General features: G+C 50.1%; 2 protein-coding genes across 3 annotated transcripts; both read right to left on the bottom strand.

Annotated features, from left to right (window-relative positions):
• Positions 1-97: 97 nt before the first annotated feature.
• Positions 98-8,217, bottom strand: NRIP2 (nuclear receptor interacting protein 2). The gene is made up of 6 exons (XM_059184499.1): positions 7,693-8,217; positions 3,806-3,958; positions 2,650-2,732; positions 2,194-2,315; positions 1,924-1,976; positions 98-1,584 (listed from the first exon to the last, which is right to left on the bottom strand). Exons 1-6 carry the CDS (start codon positions 7,948-7,950, stop codon positions 1,492-1,494), a joined length of 762 nt encoding a protein of 253 aa, XP_059040482.1. The 5' UTR covers positions 7,951-8,217; the 3' UTR covers positions 98-1,491.
• An 11,165-nt stretch (positions 8,218-19,382) lies between these two features.
• Positions 19,383-27,576, bottom strand: TEX52 (testis expressed 52). Of its 2 annotated transcripts, none has more exons than XM_059187624.1 (3): positions 27,488-27,576; positions 25,909-26,459; positions 19,383-21,249 (listed from the first exon to the last, which is right to left on the bottom strand). In XM_059187624.1, the coding sequence occupies exons 1-3, from the start codon at positions 27,557-27,559 to the stop codon at positions 20,949-20,951; spliced, it is 924 nt and encodes a 307-aa protein (XP_059043607.1). In that variant the 5' UTR covers positions 27,560-27,576; the 3' UTR covers positions 19,383-20,948. The 2 variants fall into 2 exon arrangements, with proteins under 2 accessions (XP_059043607.1, XP_059043608.1); XM_059187625.1 differs by lacking the exon at positions 27,488-27,576 and adding an exon at positions 27,260-27,310.
• Between the last annotated feature and the right edge of the window lie 339 nt (positions 27,577-27,915).

The raw sequence follows: 27,915 nt of genomic DNA on the forward strand, positions 1-27,915 counted from the left end.
GCCCACATTCACATCGCCTTTCTGTAAGGAAATCAGGGCAGAGTTACCAGTGCAGACGCTGATCAACATGGAGGAAGTCCAGAGGAGGAGACTGGCATAGAGAAACAGGTGTTTATTCAAATGGACAAGCAGCTGAGCTGAAGGCCAGCCCCTGGGTCCGGGGTCTGCAATTATAGAAGCAGCAAGAGGCAGAAGAGAAAAGGCAGCGCCAGGAAAGCAGAGGTGATGGGGCGGGGCAGGAGGCCTGAGGGGATCCTTATTACACATGTGCCCCCTCTGCTGCTTCTGAGGGCAGGGGACGTAGCTGGGAGAGGCGCGACCGGAGGTCAGAAGGCAGCTGGGTGGTAGCCGGTAGCCTGCTTCTCTGATCTACCCCGGGCTCCAGATTGCGTTTCCACTCCAAGGACTCTGGTTTCCCAGCTGAGGTTAGTTAGACCACTCTCTTCCTCTACCCTGAACCCATGACCCGAGAGACTGAAACGAGCCCAAAAGGCACTCAAGGGTCCGGCTTCTTAAGGTCTGAGTTCCCCTCTTCACACTGAAAACAAAAAGCCTCCTTGTCCTTTCCCTTTGGGTCACAGCCAGGTGGTGGATGGAAAGCCACTGGTTCCAAAATCGGACAAGCTCAAGCCCAGGAGGCAGACATGAGGGGAAGGGAGGTCTAACGAGGTGAACAGTTCCAGAAACAAGAAGGAATCCTGGTTAGGTGGAGGCTGAGGACTGAGCACCTGCCCGCCTTTCCACCTTGTGGGGCAGTTCCTGACAGGGCCCCTCCACCCCACCCCCCAGAGTTCAGGGTCCCGAGGTGTAAAAAAGCGAGGGGAGGAGGAGAGCTGCGGGGGGAAGTAGTGGAGGTCCATCCGAGGTCTCGCACGGGGCGATTACTCACTTCAGACGTTGGCAGCCCCAGAAAAGGTAACTAAGGAAGCCCCCAGCCTGGCCGTCCTCCCCTTCCGGTGTACCGGAGTACTCGCTTGCCCTGTGAGCAGTCATGTGCGGAATCAGAAAGGTGGGCGTCAGCAGGGACAGGACCCCGGGTGAGGTGCGGCAGTCTAGCTGGGAGAGGTAACGAGCCCCTGAAGCCGAGGTGGGCAGGATGCAGGAGTGAAGGCCACTGAGGGGTGGGAAGCGTGGACGGCGGGGAACGGGAAGGGTGGTGCAGGCTGCGGCCTTTGACTCGGGCCAGTTCCCACCACGCCATGCTTAACGTCCTTTTCTGCAGTCCTAACTTGGAGGAGAACAGGGAGAGAGAAGCCAGGCCCCTGAGGTCACGGGCCCTCTCTCTGGAAGACTCCTGGAGGATTGGGCAGTGGCTGGGAAGCAGAGAGGAATGTGGTCAACCGAGGGAAACGGCGCGGCAGGGGACAGGGTGGCGACAGGAGGGACAGACTCAGTCATCCCCAGCTACTTGGCTGTAGTGATGCCCCATTCCTCCATCCAGCAATTCCCCAAGGCAAGGTCCTTCCCCTTGGGGACAGACTGGTTCAGCAGTCACTGGCCAGGCTCTTGGTACAGAGGCAGGAAGGGCAGCTCTGGGAAGGGGGCTCTCAGACGTAGTACTCCACGATCCAGGTCTATGCAGCACTGTGGGGACAGGGAGGGGACACAAGCGTCTCTCAGCAGGGAGCCCCTCTCGGGGGGCCCTCCCACTTCCCACAGGCTCCCCCTACTCCTTGCTCTTCCCCCTGGCTTCCATTCGCCTGGAGTCCTGGGCTGGGGGTGGGGGTTGGGTGGGCAGTGGGATCTGGTTCTTATTTTTTGCTTGTGGGCAAATGAGAAACCTCTAAGGAAGCAAAGGTGAAATCAAGACATCTCTAGGTCTTCCTTATCAGAAGCTGACCACACCTGTGCCTTTTAACCTCCTTTTCCCAGCCCTCTGGGTGAGGCCCCCAAGTGGGAGTCAAGCGCTAGCATCCTCCTTACCTTGAGAGAAAGTAGAGTCTGTAGTCCAAGACAGAACTCGGGACTCTCCACGTCTGCCAGAATCGTTTGAAAACAGAAGAGGCTGGAGGGGCCCCCAGCGGTCCCGGTGCCCTCCTGCCAATGCTCCCTGCTGTCTGCCCTCCCCCTCCCGCAGGTCTGAAGATCCAGACCCAGGGACTGGGGACACCCCGTAGGGTGCCAGCCTTTGCCCCAGCCGGGAGAGGAAGGTGGGAGAGGACGAAGAGGGCTGGGAATGAAGGGAGGACTCACCCACCACCTGGGCCGAGCAGGCCACTGTCTCCTGGCCCAGCTGTAGCTCTAGCTGCTCCACCTGGGTGGGGGGCCCAGGTGCCAGGCCCCCACCCGGGGCTTTGAGGACCTTCTTCCCTAACCTGTGATTAGGAAGCAAAGGTTATGGCCCCCACAGCCCCCAGCCCCAGCCCCAGCTCCAGCCCCTTAGTCAGCTGATACCCCTCCCCACCACACTTGGGTTCTCATCCAATAACCTGGCCCCATGTGGTGTCGAAATCCTTGTCTTTGCTATCAGAGCCCCCCTCATTTTTTAACTACAGCTTTCTTGATATATACTAGATATACCCTAAAAGTCACCCTTTTATAAATGCAGTGGTTTTTAGTGTATCATAGAGTCATACAACTACTACTATGTCATTTCAGAATATTTTTTGAATTTTTTCCGCCATCCATTCTTTCGGGCTGGGCCCTTACCCCAGGCGGCTGAGGCATCCAGCAGAGATCTGGTTGTGGTGGGTGCCTGTGTCCACGGCCACCCGAAGCTCCTGGTCTCGGCACTGAGAAAGAGGGTCATGGGAGACTCCATGAGCCCCCCGGGAAAATGGATCGGGCTTGGATCCTTCACCTTTCCCAGCCTTGGATGATTCCCTCTCCGAAACGAGTGAAAGGAAAGAATTGAATCTTTCCAAGTGATTTTTATGGCACTTGTCCAGTTGAGGCCACACCAGCTTAGAGGAAGGAATCCAAAAAGGAAGTAGAGCTGCCCGTGGGGAGTCCATACTCTTGGGAATAACTTGGCCAGAAATGGAGATCTGCTCATGGAGAGGAATTCTTGGGAAGCTGAGGGCCTGGCTTAGAGAGGTCTGGATGAGGCATAGAGGAGGGGGTGAGACCAGGCCGCCCTGCGGGGAACTTCAGATGTGGGTAAGCGCCAAGCTTACCACGGAAACGAAGACTGGTTCGCTTTCTTCTGGATATACACAGACATATAGGGTGACGATTGGATACCCCAAATGCACGTAATTTTCTCATCCCAGACGTCTGTTGAGCACCTGCTGTGTGTGAGATTTGTGGCTGGGAGGCACAGGGGTAAAGGCTGAGCTTGCGCGTGAGGGAAGTGTCAGTAACTAGTGCACACTAGCGAGTGTTAAGGTCTACGAAAGGACTGGGTGTGAAGTGCCCTAGACAAGAGGGAGGAGAGGCTGTTTCCTCCTGGGGAAGTCAGAGAGGGTTTCAAGAAGGAGGGACCATATGAGGCTGTCACCTTGGAACGCACGAGCTTTTTCTGAGTGTGTAGGTTGGGGGTGGGGTTGCAGGCTGCCTACATGCACGGTGGTCCATGGACATACAAGACATTGAAGAGCATTTACACATTCACATTCGAAGATTATATTTGATAAAAGGAAGGAGGAATGACCATGACAGGTGGAACAGCACGGAGAGAAGAGGCAGAGAGTAAAGAATGTACAGGATTCCATTTTTTGGTCCAAGCCGCGGGGAGAGGTGCCTTTTCTCCCTCCCTCCTTCTCCCACCGCCCAGGGGAGAAAAGGGGCTGGCAGAAGTGCGCCAGTCACAGGCAGGACTGTTCGTGAAAGCCTGTGCCGTGGTGGGTTGGGGGGGCCTTCTCACCTTGCAGTTGACCAGAAGAGCCAGAGTCTCTGTCTTGCTGGTCTTCCTCCTGCTCTCCTGGCCGTGAATCTGGGCCTGCACCAGGGGAGACTCCCCCTGAAGCCGACTCTGGTTTCCTTCCACCAGGCGTCTCTGGATCACGCTATGCGGCTGCTGGCTCCGTCCCAAAATAAAGAAGGCAGACGGGTCTAAACCCGAGTATCCAGGCCACTCAGTTCTCCCGCCTGGGAGTCATCCCACAATGTCCCCCCTCCCAACCCCACCCCAGTCCTGCATCTCACTAGAGTAAGGAACCAGCAGTCAGAGCGTTATAGCAGACTCAACCCCAAGATCACATCATGCCAGTTTCAGGGGACCCCAGGGGATGGCTCAGCAATGAAGAAATGGGAACAGGAGAACAGTCCATTTTAGATTAGACTGACCTATAGGTGACAGGACGTCTCAGAAACTAGTATGATTGGGGAGCTTTTATCGCCGGTCTAGAACATTATTTTTTACTTTTTTTCTGTTACCCCTTTGACCTCACCCTTCCGTGTACTGCAGATCCCAGGGTTGGTGATGTGATGAAAAAAAAAAAAAAAAAATCAGTAACAACAACAGAAAACAAAAGAAGTCACATCCTCAAAACTAGGATGCTTGAACTCTTCCCCACCTGAAACCACCTTTACTCTGTCTGGTCACTTCACTTCCTAAGTTCCGTCAGCTTTGTCTTCTGTATTTATCCAGTCCACCCCTGCTTTGTCTTACTGGTTTTGTTCAAGCCTCACCCCAGCTGTCTGGGTCACCAGACCGCCCTCCCTAAATTCCCAAGAAACTGCCTCCAGTACTGTTTCCTCCCACATACACCTGCTCAAGGCCAGTGATGAATCTAAAACCCTCACGATTCAGAGTGTGATCCTCAGATCGGTAGCCTTAATGTCACTTGGAAGCGACACTTAACTGAATCAGAAGCTTCCTTTTAACAAGATGCCCTGATGATTTGTGCATATAAGTCGAAGTCTGAGGAGCTCCAAAGTGAAACAAAACTAACTCTGTTACTCCTGTTTAAAATCAATCAAAGCACAGCCGCGTATTGTCGCTTACGTGATAAAGCCCAAACTTTCTTTTTTTTCTTTTTTAAAGATTTTATTTATTTGACAGAGATTACAAGTAGGCAGAGAGGCAGGCAGAGAGAGAGGGGGAAGCAGGCTCCCCACTGAGCAGAGAGCCCGAGGTAGGGCTCGATCCCAGGACCCTGAGATCATGACCTGAGCTGAAGGCAGAGGCTTAACCCACTGAGCCACCCAGGCTCAGGCGCCCCAAGCCCAAACTTTCTAAGGTGATGCACAGCCCAGGGGACCTGGCCACTGCTTGGTCTTTAGCCTCATCCCCCACTCGGCACATCTGCTGCCCCCCTGCCCCTGTTTGTACTGCTCACAGCACGCTGCTGTTTGCCTCCACACCTTGGCTCCTGCTCAGCACCCCCACACCCCGAGACTCCTCTTTGTCCTCTTTTTCTAGCCAGCCTGGATAACTGGATACTTTTTCAGAACTACTCTTTATTTGGGAGAGAGGTTTGTATTTAAGTCTGAAATTCCATACATATCCTGTAATTAATGTGCGGTTTGCCTCCTCCAGGAAGCCCTCTCTGACTTCTTTGTACTTTTTTTTTTTTTAAGATTTTATTTATTTATTTGACAGACAGAGAGTACAAGTAGGTAGAGAAGCAGGCAGAGAAAGGAGGAAGCAGGCTCCCTGCCGAGCAGAGAGCCTGATGCGCGGGGCTTCATCCCAGGACCCTGGGATTATGACCTGAGCGGAAGGCAGAGGTTTTAACCCACTGAGCCACCCAGGCGCCCCTTCTTTGAACTCTTCATTCTGCACACTGGGCTCAGCCCAGCACCCCTTCCCTTAGCTCCCTTTGTAATGTTTCTCACAGATGGAATTTGTGGATTTTAATTCCCCCATTAGCCTGGAGAGCCTGTGAGGTCAGGTCTTTGTATCCCAAGGCTTAGCTTTACATATAGTAGGCACTCAGTAAATGTTTGTTGAAGAATGACTATTTCTGTCCAGGCTGCACACGTGCTTCTCCACCTATCCTCACTTCTTGGGAACCTGGGACTGTTTCTCTGCCCTTGGTTTAATGAGGCCCTTGAGGCCAGCTGCTCCTGCCAACAAGGCTGCCGCCAGGAGACCCATCTCTGGGAAAAGGGCAGTGAACCCTGGGACTGGCCAGAAAGAGCAGCCTTGCCGTTCCCAGCTCTCCTCCCGCCTTTCCCACTAGGAGTACAGGCTTCAGGCTCCCCAGTGCTGTGCAGTTTGCTCCAGAGTTATCCTAGGGAGGGAGACAGTGGGGTCCTCCCAGGCTGCCATGTCTTCACTCCCAAAGCCACACAACGAAACTGCTTGAGATCAATCCGGGAGGTCCTGAGGCAGATCTCAGGACCCAGCCATTCTGGGATGGTAGTGTTAATAAAGCCTCTTCTCCAGGGCCAGAAATTTGTAGGATGGTCTCCAAACCATAGAGACTTTGAGGTCCTCGCCACCGGGAGCCAAAGGACCAGCTCCCCCTTTGCCCTCTTTCTCCCTATTTCTCAGCTGTGCTCGCCATGTCCGCCAGGAGGGAGCAGCTCTGAAGTTCCCTGAACTGAGATCTTGGTCTGGTCACCTTTCCTCTCTGGGAGCTGCTGGGAATCAGATGGGAATCGGTGGCCTCTCGGCTGGGTTCCTGGAGGGGGACCGTTCGTCTAGGAGGAATCTGGTAGGGCTAGGTCAGGAAAGGGAGTGAGGGGCTATGTTAGCCTCCTGGCTAACGCTGGGCTGAGACCCCTGGGGTTGACTTTGTGCTCTCAGGTTGTAGGACAGGCCTCCTTTCAGATCCTCTGACGAGGAACTGAGTGAGGTTACAAGGGCTTGGAAGCCTTCCTTTCTTTGAGCTTATTTTCTCTCAAGCTAAATGGAGTAGGAGCTGGAGGAACAATACAAATTAGACCTCTGATAGCAATTTCTATTCTCCAGGCACTCTTCGAAGCTAGTTATATGCGACTCCCACAGCAACCCAATGAGGGAGATACTACTAATTTGGTTCTCGTTTAGCAGATGAAGAAGCAAGCTCAGAGCCATTAAGCAACCTATCCAAGGTAGGAAGTGGCAGAGCCAGGATCTGAACCCAAGCAGTTGCCTGGCTCCAAAGCCCACGGTCTTCACCACTGTCCCAGAGGGACATGAGTGTAGGCAGCTGTCCCCTGGCCCACTCACCTCCTCATTGTTACACACACACCCTCCACACGCCCCCTCCCCTCTGAAGGCCATAGCTGCTGCATGGAGATGGAAGGAAAAGAGCCTGGAGGGGCCTGTTTCCCTACAAGGGAGTGAGAGGGTACTCAGGAGGCCAGTGGCCCAGCCAAGAGCCATACAAAACCCTGGGGCTTAGGAAAGGACAGAGGCCCTTACTGCTTCCATTGTGCAGGGAAAAGCCCAGTGAATGGCCAGAGCTGGTAGGAGAGAATCTGTTGTTTTGGGATAGGACAGAAACCACAGCCCTGAACCAGCCAGGCCTCCAGGCCCTTCCAGCAGCAAATGAGTGCTCCAGAAGGTTCCTGTGTCCTTGCAAGCCTCTTTTCCTAAATAGCATAGCTCCTCATCACCCCAGGATAAATCTTGGACTATTTGGGAGAAGCTGAGCAATGCCAGCAGGGTCTCCCGGAGCCCCCAAGCCCTGGGAACATCCCCAGTGAAGAGTCTGAGAACGGTCAGAGTGGAGCCCCTCTAGCTGGGACGAGCTCTGCCCCATTCTCAGCAAGGGAGAGGGGATCTGAAGGCTTAGGGACTGTCCTTTCCAGCCCTCCACCCCCTTCCCCAGGACAGAGGGAGGTGAAGAGGAAGGGTGGGGGAGAGGGCTGCCTCACCAAGTCCTTGGAAGTGCCGAGCCTCTTGAGGCTGTCCAGGGGGAGCAGGTCGGCAGAGTCCTTGTGCAGGAACTGGGTGGCCTGTCTGAGCCGGCGCTGCTGGCTCAGGGGGGCTCGGTCCCCCAGCGCTGCCTCCTGTCCTCTCCTCCTGGAGTCTCCCTCCTCTCTCCTGGCCTCCTGCCTGGTGCTTATGGCCCCTGCGGGGCTCGGCGAGCTTGATGAGCAGGGTGGGGGCTGCCGAACCGTCCTTCCCTCCATCCCCTCTGCCTCCTGTGGCCCAGCCTTGCTTCCCGCCTGCCCCAGCTCCCGGGGCGGCAGCTCTCCTGAGAGGAGGGTCTCCCCGGGGGCAGAGGAAATCAATAAATAATGGGCAGGAGCGGCGGCGCCAGACACCAATTTCCAGAGATTGCAGTAGAGGGAGTGAGGCTCCAGCTGGAAAAACCCAGCGCTCCCAGAGATGGGGGGGCGGGGGTTGACAGGGCCTGCAGGTGGCAGGCTCCACAGCACGGCCAACTCTGGGGTCCCGATGGAGTGTGTGTGTGTGTGTGTGTGTGTGTTGTATGTGTGCGCGCGTGCATTCCTGCAAGCGCGAGGGGGTGTAAGAGTGTTGTAAACTGTCAGGGTGTCCGTGCCAGCTTGTCTGAAAACCAGTGCATGTGGGGGTGTGTGTGTGTGTGGGGGGTCAGCCTGCATGCTTGGTGCGTGCGTGGGATGGAGGCACATGTGCCCACGTGCATGTGCCTTCCCCTCTCCTGGGGCTGCCCCACTGCTTTCTCCCCTGGGCTTCTTTGCTGTTTGGAGGGGGGGGGGTGTGGGCCAATAACTAGGTTCAGAACAAAGAGGGGCAGCCTCAGAATGTCCTTCCCTCCTCTCCTCCCTGTCAACAGGAGAGGCTTCCCCTTTCTGGGTCTCAACCTCTCAGTGTAGCAGGTGTCCGATGTACTAGGGGTCTGGGTACTCTGGGGTCCGGATTCTGGGGCCAGGGCTGGCAAGAGCTGCTCTGAATCTCCCCACAAGCGCCCCAGCTTCTCCCCTCCTCTTTAGGCAAGGCTGATTGAGTCCTGGTTCTTTAAGAAGCATTGTAATTCAAACACTCAGGAAGTTGTCAGGGATAACCGATACCTTTTAGTGGCCACCTCGGTGAAAAAAATAACCGAACTATTAGGACTCTAGTTGAAGCACTCCCGGCACCTGTCCTCCCCAGATGAACTCTCTTCCTCAGTCTGGTGTTTCACCATTCCCAGCCTTGTCCTTCTTCTCTTTATGCACATGCGTATATATGTATCCTAACAAACACATCATTGAGCTTTGCCTGATCCATTGCATATATCCTTCTGCAATTTCTTCTTTTTTTTTTTTTGCTCAATATTTATTCAGATTTATATTTACTTATTTATTTATATTTAAATATTTATTTAAATTTATTAGAGGGATTCATCCATGAGATATGTATTGCCTTATTAATTCTCTTTAACTGCTGTATATTATTCCTCTGTGAATACATCACGTTTAGGAAATTTAGGTTATTTTTTGTTAGATTTTGTTTTTGTTTTAAGTAGGCTCCATGCCTAGCGTGAGGCTTGAGCTCATGACCCTGAGATCAAGAGTCACGTGCTCTACTGACTGAACCAGCCAGGTGCCCCTTAGGTCATTTTTCACTTACAAACAATGGTACTATGAATATATTTTTTCTTTATCGCATTTATTCACGTTCACAATACTATGAACACTTTTACACATACCTCCTGGGCACAGGTGTGAACATTTCTCTAGAGTACATACCTGGGTGTGGAATGGCTGGGGCATCAGATACACAGCTTCTCCCCCATTAGCATAGTGCCAACTTACCCTCCAGAGTATTTATATCAGTGTGCACTCCAGTGATCAGTGTTCAGGGGTTCCTTGCCCTCCACTTCCTCCCCAGCCCTTGGAATCAAACCTTTTTCAGCCCTGGCTCATCTGTCATCAGATTTTTCTAGCCAGTCTTTTATCTTCACCATCATCAAAATGCACTGGGTCAAACATCTGCTCACATGTGTTGGACACGTACAGGATGGGAACTCCAATTGAGCCCTACTCCCTAGGGGCTCAGTCTAACCCAGATATCACCAAGACGTACACACACATTCAGACAGATGAGATTTCCAACGGCCTCCTGCAGACCTACCCTGTGTGAGGCATTCTCCCAGCCATGACAATTATATGAGGAAGAATTGCATTGTGATCCCTGTTTCTAGATAAGAGAAGTAGCTAAGTGTTATGGGTCAAATTGTGACCCCCACAAATTTGTACATGAAAGTCCTAACTCGCAGCACTTCAGAATGTACCCTTACTAGGAGTTAGGGTCTTTAAAGAGAGAATCAAGTTAACATGAGGTCACTAGGGTTGGCCCTAATCCAATATGACTGTGTCCTTACTGAAAGGAAAAATTTGGGCACAGAGGTGCACACAGGAAGAACGCCACATAAACATGAAGGCTGAGAATGCATGCTGTATAAGCCAAAGGATGACAAAGATTGCCAGGATCCACCAGAAGCTGGGAGAAGGAGCGCCTGGCCAGATCCTTTTTCAGCATCTTCAGAAAGAACCAACCTTGCTGACACCTTGATCTTGGACTTCCAGCCTCCAGAACTGTGAGACAATACATTCCTTGATTCAAGCCATCTGGTTAGTGGTACTTATTATGGAAGTCCTGGGAAGCTAATGTACCAAGACTTAGAAATCTCACCTAACGGTCAGTTACTGCATGGCAGAGCCAGGAATCAGACCCTTGTGTTCTGTCTCCCAAGTCTTGCTCAAGGTCCATCATGCAACTGTATACACTGATAGATCAGGGAGTGGTCTCCATGCTACAGCACAGGATGGGCCCAATACTGAAAGGCATCTCCTTCCAGTATCAACTTTGTTTTTGGCAGTTTGTTCCTTAGGTTTGAAAATACTTAAACAGCTTCAAGAGGTTGTGATTAATTCATTTTTTCAAAGAATAATGCTATTAAGGAACAAGAATGAGATGATTCCCGAGCACTTAGCAAAGTTGCCTCGGGCCAGGCACAACGTGGATGAGATGCCTCCAAACTCTTTGGTCCACTTCCATCTGCAGACAGAACCCCAGGGAAGCATGAACATACTTTGGTGTAGAATAGAGACTTGGAAGTTTGCAGTTTGAATGAGGTGAGGTTGGGGACTGCATCACCTCATCTCCAGCTGCTCTGACAAGGCCTTTGTTGCCTGGCACTGGGAAGCACTGGTGCTCAGGGAATGCCATTCTCTGGAATGGAGCTGCAAAATAGTCAAGTTGGTCTCTGGGTTCTGTGACCCAAACTAACGCTCTCTATTCACTATCTATCTCACCATCTTGGAGTGGGACTAAGGAAAAGGTCTTTTGCCTTTTTGTGATCCTTGGTTTCTTCCCTTGCAAATTTGTTCTTTCCCCAAATTGTAGGCAGAATGGGAATGTTCTGGCAATGCAAAACTGTGAGTTCTTCTTTCTTGGGAGTTAAAGAGCTCACCTTGATAAGATGATGTGCCCCATGCAGTCTACTCATTCAGTGCAATCCGTATCAAAACACCGGTAGTGTTTTTCACAGAACTAGAACAAAATTGGTGTGGAACCACAGAAGAAGCTGGGTAACCAAAGCAAGCTTAAAAGAAAGGCAAACCTGGAGGCATCACAATTCTAGATTTCAAGTTATATACAAAGCTGTAGTAACCAAAACAGTATGGTGCTGGCACAAAAACAGGCACGTAAATCAATGGAACAGAAGAAAGAGTCCAGGAATAAACCCATGCAATATAGTCAGTTAATCTACGACAAAGGAAACAAGAACAATGGGGAAAAGTCAATCTCTTAAACAAATGGTGTTGGGAAAACTGGACAGCAACATGCAAAAGAATGAAATTGGACCACTTTCTTTTATCAGACACAAACATAAACTCAAAATGGATTAAAAACATAAATGTAAGACCTGAAATCATAAAAATTCTAGAAGAAAATATAGGCAGTAAACTCATGGACATTGACCCTAGCAACACTTTTGTGGATCTGACTCCAAAGGCAAGGGAAACAAAAGCAAAAATAAACAATTGTGACTACAGCAAAATAAAGAGCTTCCACACAGCAAAGGAAACCATCAGAAAACAAAAAGGCAATCTACTGAATGGGAGAAGATATTTTTAAGTGATGTATCTGGTACGGGGCTAATATTCAGAATATTTAAAGAACTCATACAACTCAATACCAACCCCCCCCCCAATAATCTGATTTGAGCAGAGAACCTGAATAGGCATTTTCCCAAAGAAGACATACAAGGCATACATGGCCAACAGACACATGAAAAGATGCTCAACATCACTCATCATCAGGGAAACACAAATCAAAATCACAATGAGATACTACCTCAGACCAGTGAGAACAGAGTGCTGGTGAGGTGCTGGCAAGGATGCAGAGAAAGGGGAACCCGCTTGCACAGTTGGTGGGAATGCAAACTGGTGCAGCCACTCTGGAAACAGCATGGAGATTCCTCAGAAAACTAAAGCTAGAGCTATCCGATGATCCAGTAATTCTACTTTTAGGTATTTACCTACAGAAAATGAAAACACTAATTTGAAAAGATATATATGCCCTTCTGTATATTTCAGCTCCAGTTACAATAGCCAAATAATGGAAGGGACCCAAGTGTCCATCCATAAATGAATAAAGAAGATGTAGTGTACACACGTGCGCATGCACACACACACACACACACACACAGTGGAATACTACTCAGCCATACAAAGGGTGAACTCTTGCCATGTGCAACAACATGGATGGACCTGGAAGGTATCATGCTAAGTTGAAATAATTCGGATGGAGAAAGACAAATGCCACATGATTTCACTTATAGGTGGAATCTAAAAAAAAGGAATAAACAAAAGGCAGAAACAGATCCATAAGTACAGAGAAAAAACTGATGGTTGCAGGAGAGGAGGTAGAGGGAATTAAGAGGCACAAGCTTCTAGCTATAAAATAAGTAAGTCATGGGGCATCTCGGTGGCTCAGCGGGTTGAAGTCTCTGTCTTCGGCTCGGGTCATGATCCCAGGGTCCTGGGACCCAGCCCCGAATCGGGCTCTCTGCTCAGCGGGGAGCCTGTTTCCACCTCTCTCTCTCTGCCTGCCTCTCAGCCTACTTGTGATCTCTGTCTGTCAAATAAATAAAATCTTTTAAAAATATAAATAAATAAGTCATGAAGGTGAAAACTACAGCCTAGGGAATATAATCATTAATATTGTAATAACTTTGTAGGGTGACTGATGGTGACTACACTTATCGTGACAAGCACTGCCTAATGTATATAATTGTCAAGTCACTATATAATACATCTGGAACTAATATCATATGTTAAATATATTTTGACTTAAAAGAAGAAAATCTAGGCTTGTCTAACTCTAAACAAAACAAAACAAAACAAAAAAGATGGAGAAATGCCAGGGAATGTTCTGAGGCCAGTTTGTATCCTCAGCTGGGTGGTCTGTGTCTTTGCCAATAACTTACCTCACTTCCCTCCCCTGGTCATTTTTTTTTTTAAGTTTATTTATTTTTAGGACTCTCTATACCCAATGTGGGGCCCAACCCCAGGACCAAGAATCATGTACTCTTCTGATTAGTCAGCCAGACATCCATCCCTGGTCATTTTTAAACCTGAATTTTACAGAACTCAACAAATTAATTCATTAACAAGGAGTAAATACATTGAACTCTAACGATGAGACACAGGAAGAAAACTTCCAGGAGCACTACTGAGGAAGATTAAATCAGTCTTCCACTGTCAGGAATAGAAATGGAGATTTTCCCTTCCAAGACACTTGGAAAATATCTCTCATTATTTTCATCTTGTGGTTCACATAGATGTTGAAGTGAATGGATCCAAATTCAGAAATTTCATGAGAAAAAAAAGGAAGCACGAGATTCGGCTGTCTCACTGCATTGGTTCTCTTCTAAGTTATAGCAAGTTTTCCTTTCATTCAGTCAAAAAAGGATTTATTGAGCACTTACTATGTGTCAGACTCTGGGATAGGCTCTGGGCGTGCAATGGTGAACGGGATGAAAGACCCGTTCTCATGAAGTTCACATTCTAAGGAGGAAAGCAGACCGTGAACAACTACATTTATAATGTCAGGTAGTGGTAAGTGCTGAAGAAAAATAAAGCAGGATGAGAAGAGAGAGAGCCGTAGGGGTCAGGTGGTGGGTAGATGATGCCAGTGCTTGTACGCACACATACCCAGACGGGGTAGAGCTGCACCTCTCCATCCTCTCTGTCTGGCCGGTGACCAGCTCCTCAGGTGACCAGTCACTTGGACCAGGAAGACGCGCTGGGGTTAACAGCACTGTCTCCTGCTATAGAGAGAGTGGAGTTACCTCATCTACTCCAGGATGGAACCCTCTTCCTGGCTCTCCTTGGCACAGTGTCCTCCCACCTGGGTTAATAAGCCATCAAACGCTGAATCCGACAGACCTGAGAGGGCCGGGATTCCCTCTACTGGAAGAGTACACAGAACACTTGCTGTGAGTTCTAGAACAGCCAGAGGACTATGGTTTTTGTATTTCTAGTGATGAGGAAGGCAGAGAAAACATAAGGTTTTCTTGATCTTCATGCTCTCTGGCCCTGGATCTTGTAGAGAACTTTCTGCCTTTAGATGAAACCAGGCCATACGTTATACTTGCCGTTAGGTATCCAACAGTCATTAGCGAGTCTAGCTTTGTGCTGGTCAGGAAAGCAGTCACCAGCTATAGATGGCTATTGGCCATTTGGGATGCGGCTAAAGAGACCTCTGTCGTACATGTAAACTGTATACCAGGGTTTGAAAACAATACAAGAAACGATGTGAAATACTTCCATTTTTTGTACAAAGTTTACATTATTTTAAGTTGATAATATTTTGGATCTATTCTATTAAATAAAATATGTCATAAAGACGGGTATTTGGGGGCCACCTGGGTGGCTCAGTGGGTTAAGCCTCTGCCTTCAGCTCAGGTAGTGATCTCAGGATCCTGGGATCGAGCCCTGCATCAGGCTCCTTGCTCAGTGGGGAGTCTGCTTCTCTCTCTCTCTGCCTGCCACTCCCCCTGCTTGTGCTCTCTCTCTCTGACAAATAAACCAATAAAAGCTTTTTTAAAAAAACGAACTTCACAGTTTTTTACTTTTTTACGTTTTATTTTTTAAAAATTTCTAAATTTTTTTATTTCTTTATTTGAGAGAGAGAAAGAGAGTGAGAGTGCAGGGTGGTGAGGAGAAGCAGAGGGAGAGAGAGAGTTTCAAGAAGACCCTGAGCCACTCTTGGGCCACGAGCAGGTCTCAATCGCATGACCCTGAGATCACAACCTGAACCAAAGAGTCAGAAGTTCAACCAACTGAGCCACCCAGGCACCCCAACTTTTTACCTTTTTAATAGGAAAACTAGCAAGTTTAAAGTCATATACGGGCCTATTACATTTCTACTGGATGACACTGGTCTAAATAGATTCACAACTTGTTTCCTTGAACCTGATATAATCAATGTCAGCAGCTCTCGCCTATTTCAGGAAGTTCTTCTTTATATCTACTCTAAAGCCCTGTAGCTGTTATTCAGAAGCCCTGTCCAAGCCTCAGTGGAGATGGCCATGAACTGGTTCCCACCATTCCCACCATCCTTGCGATAAGCTTTCATGCCTCTAAATACAAGTCTTCTTTTTAACCTTTTTTCTTCAGGGCTGAGTAATGCCGATTCTCATCTCTGATGGCAGGGATGGGGAGGAGAGCTCCTTTGGCACGGTGGAATCACCCAGACATTGCACTGCCACATAAGGAAATTCCCAGAATATTCTTCATAGAATGGGTTATTCAGAGCTAGACAAACAGCTCCCTTGAGCCCATGGAAGGTGAAGGGCAGCCAGTTCTATTTCGGGCCTTCTCCTCTGGCCCTGTCAGATATGCTGAGCACAGGAATGAAGTTGTTTTCTAGAATTCTCCTGTCCGGCAAGGGTCCCAGGAAGTCTGTGCCAATTTTGAAATTTATCACCCTACCTCTACTCCAAAAATTACCAGACTATGGCAACGTTTTCTATTTGACACTTGGATGATCTTTTCCTATTTTACGGATGGTAAGACCAAGGCACAGAAAATTCTGAAACAAGATGGAACATGGTGTTTTGAACTCAGACAAAGCTTGGTCAAGTATTCCAACTTGGTCATTAGCGGGTGACTCTGAGTGACGTGTTTTAAGTTTTAGAATCTACTGCCTCTCCTGGGAAAATGGGAAGACATGTAATTTGTAGAATTTCTGTGAAATTTAAATGAGAGGCAGAATAGCAAACTGGTTAAGAGCTCCCTGTGCCTCAGTTTACTCCTCTCTAAAGTGGAGATTCTGGTGGGACCTATCTCCTAGTGTTGTGAGATTTAAATGGGGTGATTCTTGGAATGTTCTCAAAACATTGCCTAGCACGTAATGAGAGCTGAGTAAATATTTGTTGTTATTTGGGAACTGTATGTGCAAATACACACAAGTGTGCTTGCACACATGCACACTCCTAGATGCCTCTCCCCTTTGCTCCCATGTTACAGCTGGACTGGTTATCTCTGATATTATTTCTCACACTATTTTTACTTACTTGTCCACCTTCCCACCAGCTCCTAGGCTTTCTGAAGGTGGGTCTTTTTTTTTTTTTTTTCCCTGTCTTTTCTCTCTCTTCTTACCCAAAATTAGTTGAACGAATGGGTCAGCAGGACTCCCGTGGATGCAGGAGGAGACATGCCAATATTAACCCATCTACCTAGGCGATGAGACCCTAGAACAACCCATTGAGTTCCCCACCTGAACTTGACGGCAGACTCCGACCAACACCCTGAGCGCTCACTCCAGACCCCGGTCTATTCATTCCCCTTTCCTATTTGCCAATTCCTCTCACCTGCTGGGCTCCGTGTCAAAATCTGGATACCACAAATGCCCTCAAAGGATCTGACAAGGCTGCCCTGTGCCTCCACCCATGCTCAATCTCGTTGCTTCAGAGAATTCTGCTTTGCCTTTCCTCTGGCCTCAGCACTTCTCCTCCTCCCTCCTGTGTTTACCTGCTTTCCTTCCTGCTTCCGTTTTCCATCATTTTCCTCTCTCTCCTCCCCGAGGCTTTGGGCCGGCTCTTAGCTCCCCTGGCCATGACCTCCAGAGAAGTCATGGATTATTCACCAGGAGCCATGTATGATAGCTTGGGTCCACATTCAGTGAACATCCAGGCAGAATGGTGGTGGACGAAGGGGAACCACCTGGCGAAACCTTGACCTTTGGCCTGGAATGAGGGCAAGATACAAGAGCGTGGAGGCCTGTGTGAGGTTCTGTCCTGAGACCTTCAGAGACTGTCGCTTGAGATTACCATGAGAGGGGGGACTCTATGAATGGCCACCGAAACCACTAATTATCATAATAAATTGGAAGAAGCAACTGTTTGTGTTGTAAATGAGTAAATGTGTGTGGTTCAGTGAACAGTATACGGAGGAGAGGGCTTGCAAAAGGAAGAGAAACAAAAAGATGCAGGGTTTGGAGCAAGTGAGTCAGCGACAAGTCAAAATGAAAAGGACAGAGGGTCCTAAGGAAGGTAGGAAGTGAGCCTGGGGAAGAAGGGAAGTCTGATTTGTCACCTCAGGGAGCAGCAAGTTGTGGTGAGAGAGTAGATCTTTAAGGCAGGCCCAGGGGAGAGGAATCCTCCATTCCACCCCAACAAGGGCTTTCGAGAACTCCATACTCACTAGTGTATATGGGGGCTGGGTGGGGAAGGTGGTGTTCTTGGGTGCGAGCAGGCTGAGCTGGGGATCACCGTGGAAGAGTCCCCAAGCCCAGGAGGGGGTCTGGATACCATCGCTGTCCCTCAGGTCTCCACGCCCCAGTGCAGCTCAGGAATTTTGGGGGTCTTGCTTCTGCATCTCAGACGGGCCTGTGGACCAGAAGACCTCTGATGATGCTGTAGTCCGCAAGAAGGAGATTGCTCTCCAGAGAGCAGAGCAGAAAGGTGGTGGGCTGGGTGGAAATCCTTCCGATGGGAGGCTACCAGCTTCTGGAGGGGTCTGGATCTGCCAAGGCAGGAGTCTGTGTAAGTTCCCCTTATCTTCCTGCCTTCCAGTAGCTTCCAGGCCAGCAGGGAGGAGACATTCTCTGAAAAATCCCAGTGGCCTCCTTTTTTCCATTTCCCAACTCTTCATATTAACCATCCAGCTTTCCCCCGGGCCTCTCACGGTGGAGGTGAGAAAACCCAGGCATCAGCAGGTCAGTTGTGGAGATAGAATAACGGAAGAGAAGCAGGACGGGAACACGAGCCCTTGAGCCCAAGCCCCGAGTCCAGTGCCACATATCTACTACCAGGAGGGCGGGGATGCCTGGCTGTGTAGCCCGGAGCGAGCCCCTTCTCCATGGGTCCTGGTTTGCCATCTAAACCCTGCAGCTCCCCCTGCTTGTGCTCTGACAAATAAATACAATTTTTGAAAAATAAACCCTGCCACAGTTCATCTTGTGTCCTCATGGCCCGCCCAGTTCTGACCTGTTAGGACCCTAGGTAAAGGGACCCCCTGATTTCCACCAGGGTTCTTAACCCCCAGTGGGAAGGATGGGCACATTCCCAGAGCTGTCACTCCCCGGGAGTACTCAAGTGAGTCTCCTTCCCCCTGGGCTCTGGTCCCCACCTAGTCCCTACACATATCCTGGAGAGAAGTGTTAAGGAGAAGGACTACTGAAGAGTAGTCAGGACTCAGCTATTGAGCCCTACTGGGTGACTGCCTTCGGCTCAGGTCATGATCCAGGATCCTGGGATTGAGACCCTTGTGGGGCTCCCTGCTCAGCAGGAAGACTGTTCTCCCTCTCCCACTCCCCCTGCTTGTGTTCCCTCGCTTGCTCGCTCTGTCCAATAAATAAATAAAATCTCTTAAAAAAGAGAGAGAGAGAGAACCATAGATTTGGAACCAGAAGGAAATTTGAAAACTATCACACCTTATTTACTGTAATTATTTTTTAACATATATTTATTTATTTAGCAGAGAGAGAGAGAAAACAAGCAGGCGAAGCAGCAGGCAGAGAGAGAGGGAGAATCAGGCTCCCATGGAGAACCCTGGGATCATCACCTGAGCCGAAGGCAGATACTTAACCGAATGAGCCACCCAGGTGCCCCTGTAATTGTTTTTGAGAATAAATAACAGCATAACAAATGAGCATAACAAAACAATTGCCTTTTTTTTTTTTTAAGATTTTTTATTTATTTATTTGAGAGAGAGACAGTGAGAGAGATCATGCGCGAGGAGAAGGTCAGAGAGAGAAGCAGACTCCTGGTGGAGCTGGGAGCCCGATGTGGGACTCGATCCCGGGACTCCAGGATCATGACCTGAGCCGAAGGCAGTCGTCTAACCAACTGAGCCACCCAGGCATCCCAAAACAATTGCCATTTTTAAAGCATACAGTTCAGTGGCATTTTGTTCATTCACGATGTCATGTAATCACTTCTGTCTAGTTTGAAAATATTTCCCCCACCCTAAAAGAAAACCCTGTACTCACTGAGCAGTCAGTCCCCGCTCGCCTCTCCCCCAGCACCTGGCAACCACCAATCCATCTACTGTCTCTATGGATTCGCCTTTTCTAGATGTTTCATAGAAATAAAATCAGCGTCATTTAAAGAAAAAAATATTTATTTGAGAGAGTGAGAGAGAGCAGGTGCGAGCAGGGTGGGGAGGGGTGGGGAGGGACACAGGCAGAGGGAGACACAGGCCCCCCGCTGAGCAGGGAGCCCAATGTGGGGCTTGATCCAAGGATCCTGGGATCATGACCTGAGCTGAAGGCAGATGCTTAGCCAACGGAGCCACCCAGGCACCCCTCAACGCTATATTTTCAAGGCTCATCCATATCGTAGCACGTGTCAGTCCTTCCTGCCTCTTTGTGACTGAATAATATCCCTCCCACCCCCCACCCCCACTGTCTGTAGTCTATGAATAACTACTGGCTGATGGCTTCATTTACGGAGCGCCTACGCTGAGCCAGACACTTCCCGGGGAACTTCACTTACATTATTTTCTTTATTCCACCCATTTCTACCCTAGTGGCTCCTACCACGCCGATGAGGAAGCTGAAAGGCAGAGAGAGCCGATGCCCTTCCCAAAGGTTGTATAGCTGGTTAGCAGCCAAACCAGGGCTAGAACCCCTGGTGGGGTTTGAGCTCCCAGGTACCTAGGGGGCTGGAGAAAAGTGGGCAAGAGGGCAGTGGCCAGAAGCCCAGGAGAAGCCACAGTGAAGAAGATTACCAACTTGGGGTGATCTCGGGGTGATCACAATGAAGAAGATCACCAACTCGGACAGGGGCACATGGAGGCCTGCATCACACGCATTCTCCCCTTCCAGCCACCTCCCTGCTGCCCCTTCTCCTGGGCCACCCACACCAAATCTTCACCCCAGCTTGGGGGGCAGCCCTTTTCTGACCAACAGGATTTGCCTTCCTGCACTTCAGGCTCCTTATCTCTGACCTCCCACCACCAAAGCTGGGCCAGCTGGGGTCACCTGCCACGCAGGCCCAAGGCTCTTACATCATGCTCTGAGGTGACCACCATTTTACCTTGAATCTCTACTTTGCCCTCCTCCTATCCCTCCGCAGAGCGCTGGCCAGCCGTCCTCAGCCCTGACTTTTCCACCCTCTAGCACCAGCCTTGGCCTGACCTCCACTCCCAGACCCTGTGTGGGAACCACAATCCGGCAGAGTTGCTTCTGGTCTTTGTTCAGACATCCTATGTTCTAGGGAGGTGGGGAATCGAGGTTATTTTGCCTCAGAAGCTTCCTGTACCCCTGAACAATCCCAGTTATGTTGCAAATGGGTTATGGGAGTCAAGGTAAGTTCTTAGCCACGTTGCTTACTATGCCTCGTTTCCCACCCCAACAAGTGCACACGCACGCACGCGTGCACACACACACACACACACACACACACACAATTCTTCCTCCCCACTCCTCATTCTGTCCCTAAAAACTTGATCTCCCTCCGCTGTCCCTGCTCTACCTGACTCAATCCTCCCTTTCGCTATGAGAGAGTCCTCCAAGGAAGACAGAGATTAATTTAGGGTTTCAGTAGAGTTTCCACGAGCCTGGGGGACAGAGGTGGCTTGCAGTTGGAGGGATGGTGGTGAGGCTCTGAACCAGTCCTCCACCACCCCAAAGGCTTCTTGCTGAAGGTACACTGGTAGAGGACACTGTTGCCCCACACGGTCCTCGCCCAGCTGGAGGCTCTTTAGATCTGTCCGGGTTTTCTCTTCGTCTTCCTTGCTTCTTTCCTGGTTTTATCAGGTGGTGCCTTGGAGAGATGACAGAGGGGCAAGGCAATCCGGTTCTCTATCAGCGTTTGATACCTCCTCACAAGGTCCTGGCTCAGGGGCGCACTGGGCAGCAAGGCCAGTTTTAGCGCTTTTTCCTGGTAATGAGGCAGAGGGTTCGGGCAGGGCCAGCCCCTGGCAAGATCACTGGGAAGTGGGTTGGGCAGGAGCTGGAGGCGTCGGGGTTCAAACCTTCCACCAGCTGAGATGTGCTGGTACCTGTCGGGGGAAAGGGGTGTGCAGAGGACAGAGAGGTCAAAGAAGAGGGGCAGGCACTGGTGGGAGGAGTAAGAAGGGAAACACGATGCTCTTCTCATAGCTTAATAAACGCTTATGTTCACAATGCTACAAAGGTAAGCCCTCCCGATTTATAATTCTTCGTGATCTTCTCAAAAGAAAATTTTTTGAAAAGCCATCGTATTAAACACCAAACAGTGCTTAAAAGTTCTATAGACTTGGGGCACCTGGCTGGCTGTCAGTAGAGCACCCCACTCTTGATCTCAGGGTGGCAAATTCAAGCCTCATGTTGGGTGTAGAGATGACTTTTAAAAAATTCCATAGGGGACGCCTGGGTGGCTCAGTTGGTTGAGCAGCTGCCTTCGGCTCAGGTCATGATCCCAGCGTCCTGGGATCCTTGCTCAGCAGGGAGCCTGCTTCTTCTTCTGCCTCTGCCTGCCATTCTGTCTGCCTGTGCTCGCTCTCTCCCTCTATCTCTCTGATAAATAAATAAAATCTTTAAAAAAAAATTCCGTAGGCTTTTTAAAAAATCAGAATTATTTCAAATTACGATAATGATGAAATGCCAACCAAGCAAGGTCCCAAACTAATATTGTTCAAAATAAGAAAGGATCATCACTGGGATCCTGCTGTTTTATTTTATTGTTTTTTTTAGAGAGAGAGTGAGAATGAGTGCAAGCGAGGGGAGGGTCACAGGGAGAGGGAGAGGATCCCAAGCAGACTCCGCGCTCGGTGTGAAACCCAGTGTGGGGCCGGATCTCACAAGCCCGAGATCATGACCTGAATGAAAACCAAGAGCCAGACATTAACTGACTGAACCACCCAGGTGCCCCAAGTAGGGGGAACCTGTATATTCTGATAGTCGTAAAGGCTGACCAACTGTCGTCATTCACGTCAGTGCCATAAGAAAATAACGCGTTTATGTTCTGCAAGTATATTTGTCATGCACATCTTGAGACTGAGGTATAAAGCCATGTTTAGCTAACATTTTTCTATTACTCTAACATAAGCTAGGGAGTGAGCTGGTGGGAGGGAATCCCCTCTGTCTCTCTCTCTCTCTCTCTCTTTTTTTTTTTAAAGATTTTATTTATTTATTTGACAGGCAGAGATCACAAGTAGGCAGAGAGGCAGGCAGAGAGAGGAGGAAGCAGGCTCCCTGCTGAGAAGAGAGCCCAATGTGGGGCTCGATCCCAGAACCCTGGGATCATGACCTGAGCCGAAGGCAGAGGCTTTAACCCACTGAGCCACCCAGGCACCCCTGTCTCTCTTTCTTATTGGATATTGGTCTATGCCAGAGAGCATGCACACCGTGTGAGTGTTTGGCGTCAGGATGGTGAAATTATGTTGCTTAGATGGTCAATCTCCTATTCCTCTTCTTTTAAATTTATTTTTCAGAGAGGAGAGGGTGAGCTATAAAGCAGAGAGAGCGGCAGGCAGCGACGGAGAAGCAGATTCCCCACTGAGTCTAAGGGTCTGCCTTAGGCTCAGGTCATGATCTCAGGGTCCTAGATTCGAGTCCCGCACCAGGCTCCCTGCTCAGTGGGGAGTCTGCTTCTTTCCCCACCCTGCTCCCGCTAGGGCTCTCTCTGTCTCTCTTCCTCAAATAAATAAAATCTTTAAAAAGTAAAATAAAATAGGGGCGCCTGGGTGGCTCAGTGGGTTAAGCCGCTGCCTTCAGCTCAGGTCATGATCTCAGGGTCCTGGGATCGAGTCCCGCATCAAGCTCTCTGCTCAGTAGGGAGCCTGCTTCCCTATCTCTCTCTCTCTGCCTGCCTCTCCAACTACTTGTGATTTCTCTCTGTCAAATTAATAAATAAAACCTTTAAAAAATAATAAAATAAAATAAAATAAAATAAACAACAGCGGTTGAATGGTGGCAAATTTCTTGTGCTTCAACATACTTTGCAGCTCATCCAGCTGATGCTTGCTGTCTTTGGTTTACAGCAGACATACTCAGGCCTGGCTGCACATTAGACTTTCTCCCAGGGAGCTTTTTAAAATCCCTGTGCTCAGGCTGCCCCTCCACCCAGGCCAAGTAAGTTAGGATCTCATGGGTGGGGTTCCAACCACAACGTTTTCTTTAAGAGGCCCAGGTGATTGTAATGTGCTATCAGAATTGAGAACAACTGGGTTTATGTATCAGTGTTCTATTTCTCAGCAATGTTGTGGGCGTCGTAAAGCTTAGACCTGTCTGAAGTCTTTTCTGGGTCTCTCACGCTCAAAATGTGCCCTCTTGCTGATCTAGAGACTTTTTTTTTTTTAAGATTTATTTGAGAGAGAGTAAGAGAGAAAAAGCATGAACAGGGAGAGGGGCAGAGAGAGAGGAAGAGAGAATCTACAACCAGATGTCATGCTGAGCACAGAGCCTGACATGCGGCTGGACATGGGGCTTGGCCCAGGACCCTGAGATCGCAACAGAGCTGAAACCCAGAATTGGCCATTTAACTGACCCAGCCAGCCAGGCACATCTAGTGACATTTTATTTTATTTTTTTAAAAGATGTTATTTATTTGTCAGAGAGAGAGAGCATAAGCAGGCAAAATGGCAGGCAGAAGCAGAAAGAGAAGTAAGCTCCCCCCTGAGCAAGGAGCCCGATGTGGGACTCGATTCCAGGACCCTGGGATCATGACCTGGGATCATGACCTGAACTGAACGCAGCAGCTTAACCAACTGAGCCACCCAGGCGTCCCTCCAGTGACATTTTAAAATGTATTTTAACCCCTTACAGAACCGCTCAAAAGGAACAACAGGACGGGATGGGCCCTTGCTCTCACCATTCTGTCTTGTTTCCACCTGGTGAACTTGTACACATTCTTCAAGTTTCAGCTCAAGGACCATGTCCTCCGTGAACAGCAAAACCTTGTCTGGGTCTCCTTCCTTCCTGGCTCCAGGGACTGGGCCTCCAGCAGCAAACAGAGGGAAACAAGGATCCTCCTCTCACGGGGATGATGGACTAATGACACGACTTACTGAGCCCCCTCTCTATGCCAGACACCATGCCTTTGCATCTTCCAACAACCCTGCAAGGTACCAGGTACATCTCCAGTACATACTGGGGAAAGTGAGGCACAGAGAAAGTCAAGGTGGTGTGGCAAGTTTGGGATTGAGCTGAGTAGATTGCTACCTAGATCTGGGTGGCTTCTAAGTCCTCACACACACTCACTGAATGCCTGGCATTGCACTCAGCTCTCTTTGTGGATAACTGTGTTTCTCTTACGCCGTCTTTATGAAACGTTATCTCACATCAGAAGTAGCGGTGAACATGTCCCATTCCCCAGTCGGGCCAGAGTGCAAGTGGTTGGGAATGCAGATCTGGCTCTGAGCTGTCTAGGATTGAATCCCAGCTCCCCCACTTTACTAGCTGTATGAATTTGGGTGAGATAAGTGACTTCTGCTTCAGATGCCCAATCTGTAAAATGAGGTTGTTAGTAATAGCTTCGATTCGGGGTCGTGGGAGGTTATAAATAGTATAGCTCAACTTATTACAACACCTGGCACTGTCATTTCACTGAAATTTATTTTTATTGTTAGTTTTGCGGGGAGTGATCTAAGTCTCAGCACCTTTGTATGTCCTAGTGTTAGTTAGCACATACTAGCAATCAACAGTCCGTCCCGCAAGGGCTGTGGACAGAAGCCAAAAGGGTTGACATTTTTTGAAAGGATTAAAAATCTCCACAGCCTCCCCTCCAACCCCTCACTGCTTCTGTTAATGCCCTTGGCATTGGAATTTGAGATACTCTATCCTTATTCCCCGCCCCCTTTCCTGCCTTATCCCCTTGGGGACTCTGTACAGGAGATAATGGTGCTGAGTTCCCAGTTCCCACGGTGGGCAGCGGGGGGGGGGGGGCTGCCGGGCACTCCATTAACCCCTTCCACACTCCTGTCTCCACTCGGACCAGTCAACCCTCCATGCCCTTCTTTGTACCTTTCTGAGGGCTTCCTGCCCGTCCAGCCTTCTCCTGGTACCTGCACAAAGCCTTCCTGCCGGGACGCTCCAGCCCACAGCAACCCCTCCCTCCTCTGCATTTCTGTAATAACATCTTGTTTTTTGTGTAGTGCTTTCTTAGCTCCGTTAACCCATTTTATCTTCTCCCATCGAGGCAGATGTGGTGTTTACGGCCCCCATTTTATCAGTGATGGAATTGGGGCTGGAAAAACTAAATACGTTGCCAAGTCTGGACTTCAGTCCAAGACTCTGACGCCAGCTCTCAGCTCTTTCCACTAGTAACTGATATTCTTACAAGGCTCACTGTTTCTGTCACACTTTGGACAAGTGGCATGCATGGGCTTGCGTGGTCATCTGCCTTTCCAAGCCTGTGGGTCGGTATCTGCCTTTCCTAAGTTCCCTGGATGATATTTGTCTGTACCCCCAGGGCCTCACAGGGGTTAAGCACCTAAGTGTACTCGGTGCATTCTAGTGAAATGGCTAAGCAACCTCCCCTAGCTGTCCTTCCCTTGCCTCCACACCTTCCAGCTACATTCAGAATGGATGATCAAAGGCGGGAGGGCTAGAGTACTGAGGTAGACATCAGAGACAGGGACCAGAGAGAGAGAGGGTCACCTGAACACGAGTAGGTTAGGTGAGGCCACTCTCACCGCCGCCCACCCTCCCCACCCGGCCCAGGAAGGGGCTCCTCTTACTTCTTGAACTTCTTTGGGGGCAGGATGTTGCCCTTGGTGTCCAGTGGGGGTGCCCTGACTTCACTCCTCAGCTTGAGTCTCTCCAGCTCTCTCAATTCCTGTACCGTCCTGACAATCACCTGGTTCTTCCTGTTCTCATCCACGAAGATAGGAGTACAGTGGATGAAGGTCAGGAAGCTGTTCTGGCCCATCCAGGTGGGTGGGGGGATGGGGGGTTCTGCTGGGGGGCAGCCGTGGGCCATGGAGTCCGTTAGCCAGCGCCACACGTTGCTATCGTAGGGCCTGTCGGGCCTGGTGGGAAAGGTGGCAGGCAAACGGCCCACATCGAGCCACGTGTGAAAGCCCCACGTGTGCTGTGGGGAGTCCTTCCAGGGGTAGATGAGTCGGCGACGCACCTCAGACTTGATTTCCGTGCAGGGCGGCGGCCTCAGCGCCAGCCGGTGTTGGGCCTGCTGGGTGAAGCCGGGACACTCCCAGGACTTGTTGGGGATGAGGAACTCACGTTGAGCCCACGTTTGGGGGGGCAGGAGGGGCTCGCTGGCATGGGCCATCTAGGGAGAGACAAAAGGGAGTCTGGGGGACTACTCTGCTTCTCTCTCCCAGGAACGGCCGCAGAGACAAGAGGCCGGATTCTCATCAGGAGCCTGGTGGTCTGGCCAAAAACGGTCTTTATTCCTGCCCTGCCTCAGAAGTTCTGTCTGCTCTGTAGGAGTCCCCTGGGTTTCTTATCTTCTGCTCTCCCTCCCACCCTCTCTCCTCAGCTTCTGTCTTCCTGCCCTTCACTCTTTACCTTACCCGTCCTCTCCACTCTGCCTGCCCGCTCCCACCCTGCCAGCCCCTGCCCAGGACTTGTGCTCCTAACAGGATACACCAGGCCTGAGGAAACTGTGAGGGGGAAATGCCCCTTACCAAGCAACACGGAGAAGGGAAATCCTTCTCCAGAGAATGCAGCCCAGAGGCTCTTCTCTCCCAGACTCGTCCTGCTACTTGTCTGTTGTGGGTGCATCCCTCACTTCTCATCCAGACACAGGCATGTATGGAAAACATCTAGAAGGCTGGTTCCTTCCCTTTCCTGTGTCCCACCTCCCGTGAAATGAACACAGTAGCAGGTGTGTCCTGACACTGTGCTAAACACACCCACAACTCAATTAACCCTCATGATCCTAGAGCAAGTGTCGTTAACTGTCCCATTTCAAGGAGGCAAGAAGCAAGACACAATGTGGGTAAGTAACTCACCCAAGGTTGCCAGGTTGGTGAGTGGCAGAGCTGGGACTTGAGCCATCGACCTGCACTACTCAAAATGCCTCTCCCTCCTTTCCACCCTAGGACTTTATTGATTCCCAAAACTCACCTGTCTCTTGGGCCCACTCCGCTGTCATTTCTCCATGACCACCCCAGGAGGCATCTCCTTTTCTCTGGGCTGAGCTCTGTGTTCACAATACCATATGGCTAAGAGAAGAAGATGGTAGGAGAGCTCTGGGCCAGATCAACTGACCAAAAGAAAGTATGGCCCACCCCAGGGCACAGCCCTCAGCCAAGCAGGGTGTGGAGGCTGTGGAGATGGGGCCCCACCTCCTACCTGCAAGAAAGGTTTTTGGACATGGGGTGGATCTTTCTGCCCTCTGGGTTGTCTTTGTGAGCTACTGGCCATTCCTCTTGTGGGGCCGATTGCCAGGAGGAGCCGCTTTGTAAGGAAGACTTTTCCCGGCAGCATTGTTTGCTATTGGGGTTGCTATGGTGATGCTTCCTGGGTGATGACACAGGAGGAGGACTTACCCCTCCACCCCCGTGGGAGAGACTCATCAGTCCCTTGGGCCCTGGCTGCTTTCAGGTGAGACAGGCAGGCGGATAGGACTCCTACATTTTTAGCAAAAGATGGTGACCAGAGGAGCTTCTGGGGAGGGACTTGTCTAGGAGGGCAGGAAGAAAAAAGCAGGGCAGACTGGCTCCCACGTCCTGGATTGGGGTAGAAGTGGTCCTAAGGCACCTATATCTCTGCCCATTCTT

This window comes from Mustela lutreola, chromosome 8 (genome assembly GCF_030435805.1).
Source record: "Mustela lutreola isolate mMusLut2 chromosome 8, mMusLut2.pri, whole genome shotgun sequence".
Taxonomy (NCBI): domain Eukaryota; kingdom Metazoa; phylum Chordata; class Mammalia; order Carnivora; family Mustelidae; genus Mustela; species Mustela lutreola.